This window comes from Syzygium oleosum, unplaced genomic scaffold (assembly GCF_021117445.2).
Source record: "Syzygium oleosum isolate NSW1041296 unplaced genomic scaffold, Sole_v2.1 Sole_v2.42, whole genome shotgun sequence".
Taxonomy (NCBI): domain Eukaryota; kingdom Viridiplantae; phylum Streptophyta; class Magnoliopsida; order Myrtales; family Myrtaceae; genus Syzygium; species Syzygium oleosum.
Genome location: NW_026607526.1, coordinates 1388273 through 1398478, shown reverse-complemented (window position 1 = coordinate 1398478; position 10206 = coordinate 1388273). Strand labels below are relative to the sequence as shown.

At 36.9% G+C, this 10206-nt stretch overlaps 1 protein-coding gene across 1 annotated transcript; it reads right to left on the bottom strand.

The window, feature by feature from the left end:
- Positions 1-351: 351 nt before the first annotated feature.
- Positions 352-9909, bottom strand: LOC115691246 (uncharacterized). Its single transcript, XM_056306211.1, has 8 exons — positions 9752-9909; positions 9494-9599; positions 8837-9343; positions 8579-8734; positions 8412-8483; positions 7826-7873; positions 5434-5879; positions 352-1071 (listed from the first exon to the last, which is right to left on the bottom strand). The coding sequence occupies exons 1-8, from the start codon at positions 9767-9769 to the stop codon at positions 469-471; spliced, it is 1956 nt and encodes a 651-aa protein (XP_056162186.1). The 5' UTR covers positions 9770-9909; the 3' UTR covers positions 352-468.
- Positions 9910-10206: the final 297 nt, after the last annotated feature.

The following is a 10206-nucleotide window of genomic DNA, read 5'->3' as shown; positions in this document are numbered from 1 at the left end:
TCTATAACAAGAAACAATAAAATTTTGTTATATTGAACTATTGCCCATATTTTGGCAATAAATGTTTAGAATAATTTTTTCTATAACATGAAGAGTCCATTTTGGATTACCTGGAGGTTGAATATTTAAGTTGAAAAAATTATTCTGCATCTAAATAAACTATTTCATAAAAAGGTAATTTTCCATGATCGTGGATATTTTAGTACTAAATGTGTAAAATAATTGTTTATGCATATATAAATTCCATTTTGAAATATTTGTATGCTGAAACTTTATATTGATCAAATCATTTTATAAATAGATCTTTCATAACAAGGTAGTGAAACATAATTTTGCATAGTAATTGTTCATGCGCTTTTGAGGAAATACATTAAGTATCACATTTGCCCAGCTACAACCAACTATAACGAAGATCTATACCCTTAAATAAAATTCGTAAATCACATGATCTCGTCCATTAATTAAGCCTCACTTCCGTATGCCCTCTGCACGAAAGATGCTAGGTCCATAAGTGGATCTAACCATTTGGAATAGCAGGGGAAGCTGAAGTACTATGAATAAAGCCACGGGAAGAGACGTCAGCAAAGCAATGGGAATGACAACCCACTCCAATGTCTTATCCAGCACAAATCTGAGAGCTGCAGCAAAGGCCACCAGCATGAAAGCCAAGGAGAGGAAGAGAGAAGAAAGGCCCATTATGATCTTCTTAGGCAACGAGTCAAAAAAATCTAGCGGTTCATCCCGTGAAGTTAAGATGGCTAGGAATAGCAAGATTGCTGTCATGGAGCAGAGCAAACCTAACCCATCCGAAATTGCAAACACCAGAACAGAGCCCTTTAATGGGAAATCATTACTATCAATATTGGTTCCAGGAACGGTGAAAACAGCAGCGAACAATACTGTGGCAATTAGAGTTGAGACGAGCATACATTTATCTGCTGTCTCCTTCACCCACTTCTGTCCATTCTCAAGCAACTTTTGGTGTTTCTCCACAAACATTTGCCAGTATGTTTTATTATCAGGCCCTGACCTGGCGGTTCTCATGTCAGGGGTAACCCAACTTTCCACAGCCTATGCATAAAAGTCACAAACGTGAGTTACAATAAGTGGATAAATTATTGAAAATTTTCAAAAAATGACAAAGGAACATCTCAAGGAGATGAAGACTTATGCAACACTTAGACTCTATTTGTTTTGTGGAAAATGAATAATTTGAAAAATATTTTTCTTGAAATAATCGCTTATATCTCATATAAATATGAATGAACGAAAAATATTTTCATAATACCCGAAAATGTTTAGGCATAAATTGTTATCGATAATGAAAATATTTTTCATTGACTCATCATTTTAAGCTATACAAACGATTATTTTTTGGTAAATATTTTCCAATCGTCTATTTTCAGCGAAATAAACAGAGCCTAAATGCGATATTACTTAAATATTGTCCATCTTTTCTGGCAAGATCTTTTTGAGCTTCAATGATTTCGTGCTTCAATATGTATGGATAGAGCTATGTTTCTACTTTCCAATGAATCGAGTTTCATCCAATCTAGAATCTTCTAGAGGAATTTATGGAAAAAAATATTAATAGCCGGTTGGGAAATCCGAGAACTAGTCTTTTAGTATTTCCTTTGCTTTATTGACCTATGCATTGTATATTTTTTCTGGAGTTATTTGAGTTAAAAGTCGATGTTAGTATTTATGATTTGTCTGGGGTTGATGGTCTTTGGGAGTGAAAGGTTAGTGTCATGAGATTTGCCCATGCTTGGAAGGTTAGTGTCAAAGGCTTTGTCGAGGGTAAGTGAGTGTTTTGTCATTTTGTGCAGCTAAACTCTTTGATTAGGTTTTCGTTTACTCTGTATCTTTTTGATGGATTTCATTGAGCGGTGAGATACATACCTCCTATCTTGAGGTGGATTCCTTCAGGTAATGAGCATCTATCCTTCTTATGCCTTACATCCCGAAGTGAATTCCCTAGGTAGTGGGCATCTATCCTATCATATGTCCAGTATCCTGAGATGGGTTTCTCAGGTGGCGAGCATTTTTCTAATCGCACTCGTGCAACCTTTTAAATCTCGGACCCTTCTTATAAGCGTTGGTGTCGGAGTATTGGCTATGGCTGATGGCCCTCGTTGTGTACTTATTGGTGACCACCGTGTTGTCGAATGGAATATTTGAGAAGTATAATAACTCCAAGAACATTTGGAGAAATCTCGATTGTTGAGATGTGACGATCCCCGTATGATCGTGAGAAAACAACATCGAAGAGGAGAATATTCCTCCCATGATGTCCATTCCAACACATCTAGTGAAGAGAATCCTTTGGGCCATCGTCAAAGGAATTGCGGCGATTCTTATGATTTTGATGTCAAAGTCGACATCTCAAAAGACTACAATTGGCTTGAGACCATTGAAAGAGATTTTGGTTACAAGAACATTGCCGAGAATCAAGAACATGAAGCCAGAAAGGAGATCCAAATCAGGTTGTATCCCTCATTTCACGACATCCTTGATACAATGGTATTGATATTACATTGGGTTTATCTCTTATGGGAGAAGTTCGGCAGTAAGGGAAAAGTATAAAAAAAGTTTTAAATCTATTGCATCGGTACTAATTCAGTCCTAGATCTTTCAATTAGACCAATTCACGATAAAAAAAATAAAGTTGGACCAATTTAGTCCTAAATATTTTTCGATTGGTACCAATTGAGTTCATCCGGCTAATTTAGGCCGGAAATTGCTGACATGGACACTAGCCATCCTATGTAGCATGGTCGACGTGGACAATTTTTTAATAATTTTTCAAATTTTTTAAAATAATTTTAAAAAAAATTTCCCTTTTTTTCCTTTCCTTTTCTTCCCTTGGCCTATGGCCAGTACTCGATTATGGCCGGCGACCAGTCACATGCGAGGGCCGTCAATGGTTAGCCTCGCCGAATCTGGCGAGGGCCACCCTCGTCGCCAGAAATTGCGAGGGTTGGGCCCTTGCCAGATTCGGTGAGGGCCGTGACGCCTTCGTTGGCCCTCGTCGGTGGCCGATTGCCAGCCATAAGCCAAAGAAAAAGAAAAGGAAAAAAAAAGGAAAGAAAAAAAGAAAAGGAAAAAAATAAAAAAAGGGAAAAAAATTGGAAAATTTATTAAAAAAATTATCCACATCAATGCCGGTTGTGCCACATAGGATGCTCGGCATCCACGTTAGCAGTTTCCGGCCTGAATTGGCCGGATGGACTGAGTTTGTACCAATGTAAAAAAATTTAGGACTAAATTGATCCAATTGAAAGATTTATGACTGAATTTGTACCAATACAATAGTTTTAGAACTTTCTTGGTACTTTTCCCTTTAATTTTGTGCTTATTGCTTTTATTCAAACCACAATGGCGTACCAGATGAGTCCTAGAAAGTGGATATCTTCTGGGCGTGCCGAAAAAATCAAACCAAAAATTGGTGGCTCATTTCGGGTCTTAAATAGAGTTGGTGAAAATGCTTACAAAGATCATATGGCCGACAATGATGGAGTCTCGGCAACATTTAATGTCATTGAATTTTCTTTGTACTTCGATAATGAGAATGAGACAGGCTTGAGGACAAGTGTTTTTCATCAATCAAGGGAGAATGATAAAGGAACAAATCAAGGAGATTAAGACTCATCTAACAATTAGTTTAAAATTCTTTAGAGGTTAAGTCTATCTCTGTTCGTAGAATATCAAGGGTCACTTACATGTGAGCTTTGATGATGATTTTGTGCTTCACTAAAGTGAAATAATAATACATGGACCGGAAGCCCTAGGTGTCTACTTCCAAATGAATGAACTTTTATACAACTTGGAGTCTTCAAGTGCGAGTTACGGACAAAATGCAAAGAGTTGGTAAGGAAATCTGAGAATATATCATTTAGTGTCTCTATGTGTTTTTTTAGACCAATACATTGCAATTTTATCAAAATAGAATTATTTATGTTTATATATTTCTGTAGAAATTGTGGACATTTGTAATATGGAAAGAGGGTGATATAGTATCGTGAGAGGTGCCCGAGTTTGTAAAAGAAACTCCAAAAGTTGTAACATCTTAAGGATTATATAGTGGATTCCATTCTTATTGAGGCTGGGAGAGTGAAGTAGGCCAAGTGGAAGGCCGAATTACTATACTTGTTTGCATTTCTTTTATCCCTTAAACTCTTTCAATTTCTATTTAATAGAAGATCGTGATTCTACATAATAATTCATGTTTCTATAGTACCAGTACACCTTCTACATATTGTCCATCATGTATTCGTGAAGAAGTTCTCACATTTTTCAGAACAATCAATTCATCCCCTTTTGGTTGCCGTGCCTAGTCTGTTTCAATTAGAGCATGAATTCAAAGTTTTCGGACTCAAGTACATGATCGGTACAAATTTTAAAACTCTTGCTGTACGTATTGTCCCAATTTTTTTTAATGACAAAGAGAATAGATAGTAGAAATGAAATAAAGGTAAATATATAGTAGAAGCTTCATGATATCAATTTTTGTTTGTAGACAATGGTTTGCATGAGTAAAACTTTCGTTAATAGCTAAACTAACTAATGAGAAGTGTTCTTGAATTAATAGCTATTCAAATGAAAACAGTGGCCATAAATGAACTTAGCTAACCTTTTGATTAGAAAAGAGAAGATTCATCTCACACTGCTATAATTTAATCATTATCCATCTACATATTTAATTATATTTGAACTTCACTACATTCTTAAAAGAAAAATATGATGCACGGAACTAGCAAAGCTATCGTGAAAATATAAGCAAAACTAATTCATATGTTTTTTTTTTGCTCCAAATTGTTATATGTGGGTTATTCATGAAATGATTTAGATAATAATCACTTAATTGCATCGTGGTAGACACCAATAGAAATGGTCGGTTGGATTTAAGAAAGAGTCGCTTGGATTAGATTCAGTGGTGGATCATAGTTATATTAGTAAAGTTTATGTGCAATTTAATTATAATGAGTTTCAATCAGTTTGTAGTGGCCCAATTTCTCTAATCAGGCCCCTAATTTGCTGCAATTATTTCTAAGGATATAGTGTCGTTTGTGAACTTACTTTATTATTTATGTTTAGCATGTGGAATTTAACAATTTTATGTATAGACAAGATGTTAGCTTAGATGGCAAAAGAGTTTATTCTTCTCCTTGTGGTCTTAGATTCAAGTCTGGTTGGGAGTATTTCAGGATTAAAATCATGTGTATCAGAACAATGTGGGGCAATACGCCCTTAAAATCACCTGGGGAGTGAACCAGTTGAGGTGCACGAAAGCTAGCCCTAACATCGCTCAATAGCTATGTATTTTCTCAAGATTATCCAAATGAAGTTCTAACCATAATGTTTGAAGATATTTGTCAATAAGATATTATCATTAAGCCCAATTATTAATTATATGAAAAGAAATATACTTACCTTAAACCATTGGATTTCTCTTTGCATTTGAAAGGCTGCTCCGGAGACATTAGTTACATCATCGATATCAGGGTTGCACTTTGCTGCAGCGCGCATCATTTTCCCCGATTCTATCTCTGTAGGCGTTGGAACTAATGACAACCCATTGGTTGAGCTCTCCTTCAAAAAGAGTCTGAGAATCCTCTCTTGGCGATACTGCACAGCAAGTGTCATCAACGTAGTACCATAAGGCGAAATCCAAATAAGCTCCGGGAAATATTGAATGGATAGCTTCACGAGTTCACTGATTCCCTTGACTGTAGCTTGAGCCAGTAGGTCCCTATCTTGGAAAAACTGGGTGATCTCGGTAGGGTTCCTTTCAGAGAGCGCATTGCAAACTATTTTTACCAACTCCACGGCTGCCTCGTGTCTCCACTTCACATCGTGAATCCTCTTGATTGAAGGTACTAAAATATTTGAAAAATAAGGTAAAAAGAAATGTAAACGAAAAGCCGGAAATGGATTTAAACCCAACACCACACCCGACGGAATTGTCCTCAAATGCAAAATGTGGGTTTAAGTAATTGCTCTACAAGACTTAACCCGACGGAATAACTCTGACAATGACCACGCTAATTACATGCGTCTAGCTAGAGTAAATCATAGTAATATTTGCAGATATAAAATTATCTACAATAATAAATCTTCAAATGCAAATAGCAGCTCGTATTAAAAAATCACATTGACCGTCCAATCCTTTGTGTTGTTATTCATGCTCAGTACAAGAACAAGTTTTTTTTTACTCATTCTATCTGCCTCTAATAAAATTATAACTTACACATGAGGTCACTGGTATGTCACGTTCGAGTTTACTTGTTACACCTAAATGACATGATGAGTATAGTTAACTCGACTCTATTCTAAAGTAAATTTTTATTTTATAAAAAATATTCAACTGCACTGTTCTTCATTTTCCTTTTTTTTTTTGGTAAGAGTAAGGACATTTTCCTTTTTGTTCGTTGACAAAAATAGAAAAATTAGGGACAAGGGCTAATGGGTATTTCGGGTGCATACGGAAGTTGGGTGAAGATGACAGGGCGAGTGCGACTGCGAACAAAAGTTCTCAAGTAAGTTTTGGGAACTATAAAATTTCTTTAGCAGTTAGGTTTTGTTCAGATGAACTTTCGCGTACAGTCCTCCTTTCTGGTTGTTTTCAAGAGTGCACTCCCCCGTATTGATATGGTGTATTTAGGATTTTATTTCTAGATTACTCCTAACAATTCTTGAATACAAAATCACAAGGAGATAAGAAAAATTCCTTGCCATAGCTCATCTAGCTAGCCAACAGCTTGTGGGTACAAGATATAACTGGGAGTGGAATTCTGGAATGCACCGTTTTTTTGGGGCCCAAGAAATTTGCTCCCTCTGAAATCCTCTCCTATTACAAAGCCCTCCTAAACAAATTACATTGATTTTTCCTACCTGCTTTCTTCCCCTTATTCCTGTTCTTCACGCCTTTCTGAAGTTCCCAAATAAAGTGTATACTTACTATGTTAAATGCGATTAAATGATAAATCTGTGCCTTCATCTATTACAACCTTATTGTATAGTGTATGAAGCTAGGGGCTGTCCCCTGTTCCATGCCCAATTCCTGCACCCTCTCAACATATTGTGTCGTGTTGTGTTGAGATGATCTACGCTTAGCACTTCATCCCATTGGGGAGGAAACAAATACATATTAATTCTCTGTTCTTTCGACCAAAAAAAAAAAACTCTCTGTTCTTTTTTTTTTTCAGAAATATTAACATGCTTGTAGAGAAGATGAAGGGAACATACCAATCAAGATTGAAGGAGAAGTCCTAGGTTAACTAACTCTTATTCAATGTCTTCTGCTTAGATCAATTAGCCATAAGCAAGATGAGTTTAGGTTAACATCAAATCTCGCCTCAATTTGCAATCTCAAGGATTATTTTTTGCCTTTTCGTTTTTAATTCCGTGACTCTTGCAATTAAAAATTGATGAATACCGGAAATCTGTCAAAACATACGAATATTGTCGGGCGAATCATATATAATTTTGTATGAGTTTGAATAATTTTCTAAATGATTTTTATTAACTGCCAATGTAAAAAATTAATTACACACGAACCTTTGGATGGTTGACATGTGGCAAAACTTAGTCGCAAACTCCACTACACATGTCACTAATCTATGATCTACCGATGAATATGCAAGGATTTTTCTATACAGGCAGTGGACCAACTAAAGTCATTTTTTTTTTTTTAAATTACGGCATAAAAATTAACTAGGAACTTTTTTCTACTTATAAAAGAAGTCAAAACCAAACAAGCCAGAGACTTTTGATTGGAGAGAGACAGAGACAGAGAAGTTGTGTTCATAAAATGGAAGCGTACCTACAATGTTGGCGGCATTCCAAAGTGACCTTGTAAGACATTGAAGCGCTACGATGAAGTTGCAGATAGAACCAGGTCAATGGATGTAAAATCAATGTGTGTAAGTGGAATGAAGATACTTTACTACATAGATTATAATAACTGGTGTCCTGACAATCTTAATGGTTGATAGTTACAGATATCAAAACAATCAACATTGACATTCACATGGATCAATACTTGGGAGTGCAAGTGATCCGCTACAGAGATATGGATGAGGATAAAGGACACCAATCAGTGTAGCATCGCTTCGTTCTGCGTCTTAATTCGTTCGTTACATTGTCCATTAAATAAGTCATACAATACTTATGCACTTGGTTGAATCATATGTGGTTCCCAGAGGATAACTAATCCATAAAGTAGTTCGAGGTCAGGCTATTATTCAAGTAAAACTAGGTTAAAAAACCAGAATATATTCTACACAGAAACTATCATTTTCGGTTTCCTTTGCTGTAGGGAGGGAATCAATCTAAGAAAATTGACTTAAGTTAAAAATCTTGGAAGGTCGTAAATTAGATAATGCCCAACTATAAAAATGCATGCCCACCCAGATTCGTTGACGTTTGCACATTAGTCGAAGTTTCATCTGTTGGCTTGTAGTTCATGTCAACGGGAATACCTTCAGTTCAGATACAAAAGAGCAGGTGATGAGCCATGTATGATCTTCTGGAAGGGAATCAGTAATGAAAGGACGCGGGTGCAGAAAGTACGGACATTTGTATATTAATGCTTCCCAAACACTGAGCCTAGTTCCGCTGAGAAAGTGAGACTGCATCCTCGCCAACACGCCCAGTAGAGACTTTCCTGTCTCGCCTGGGCCTTTCCTTAGAATGAGTGAAGGGTATTGCCCGAGTAGATAAAGGATTATATCTATCCGAATTGACCAGCAAAGTTGATCAAGAAAATAAGCTAAGTATAGAATGAAGGGAAATAAAAACAGATGGAATTGAGACAGAGTGATAGTGATCTTACCAAGATGACCAGCGTAGGCGAGACCTACAATGCATTGAATCGCGTTGGGACTGCTGTCGGGATGAGTTGGCCCATCAAATGTCGTATTTTTGGCCAGGAACCAGGCAATCTCCTTATGCATAGAAGCTTCCTGAGTGGATAAATTGAAAGGAAGACATCCTTCCTTATCTTGTATTTGCGTCAACCTACGATTACTTCTAACTAATGCCTCGACGATCCGTATCCTTCCACACAGGACAGCATGGTGGAGGGCTGTGCGACCACCACAATCAACCTTTTCAAGCTCTTCCAGAGATTGAGACAAGAGCTCAATCAGGTTCTCAACAAATTGGTCTTGTGCATTCAAAGCCGCTATGTGAAGCGCTGTTTCGGATCTGCTCGTTATATTGGCTAGCTTTGAACTAGGATGTCGTAGAAAAATTTTCTCAGCAGATTCCCAATCACCCGTGAAAGCAGCTTGCAACAATGGTCGGTAATGGTCTCCATTGACTACATTTTCCGATACTCCTGCAAAATGGATGCGAACTTCTCAGGCCACTGTGTTAATACCTTTTTCCTTGCACATATTGATAAGTGTCCGAGAAGAGAACAATTTCATCAAGATCCACCCCAAATATCAATTTCACAATGAAATTACTCTTTTGAAGGATAACGCACCTGGAGTACCTTCAGATTGAGAAGGAGCTGATCCAACGTTTACACGAACATCTTCAATATATGTAAGAGAAAGAGTGAGCACAAAATCCTTGTTATACTGATTTTTCTGTTTCCCTTTTCCCTAGCGAAGGTCAGGGCTATGTGTGTTCGATGACAAAGCAAAGAAAAAGAACCATGACAAAATACACATTCCAGAATATTCTAAGACCACATCGCTTATACCATTTTCTTTTTCATGGTTGAAACTTGAACATGTACCTGCTGGTGGTTCTGCATGTTCCGAACTTCCTTGTCTTTCACTGGGTTGCGTTGCCATTGGGTTGCTCTCCTGGTTACAGTCTTTCAACAACACAGTAAACGGAGAATGCAAAAGAGACTTTCTGCTTTCTTAGAAAGTTGAAGCCGTGATGTCAATCGGCTTAAGTTGCTAGGCCTCTTTATAACTAAGCACAGGCTTGACCATTTCTAGAATAATTTGGTCGTTTCTATATAATTTATTTAATCATAAATAAAAATAATGTGGTATTCTGTTATTATGGTGTTTGTTAGTGACGAACATGGAGTGGTCGAAAAGCACCAAAACGTGGTCTGGGCCATGTTTGGTTTAAGAATGATGGATTACATCCTTTGGCCAAAAGATTTACTTTTGTTGACTTGAATTCTTCTATGGTTCCGGTCTATGCAGCATCTGTCGTTTCAGAGTATATTCTTAC

What these genes read in the sequence shown, in the direction of transcription:
- LOC115691246 (XM_056306211.1), bottom strand. An exon ending in TCAATCTGAAGGTACTCCAG is followed by an intron (nt 9,344 to 9,493) that starts GTGCGTTATCCT and finishes TCCATTTTGCAG; the next exon opens with GAGTATCGGAAAATGTAGTC. An exon ending in GGAAGCATTAATATACAAAT is followed by an intron (nt 8,484 to 8,578) that starts GTCCGTACTTTC and finishes TCTGAACTGAAG; the next exon opens with GTATTCCCGTTGACATGAAC.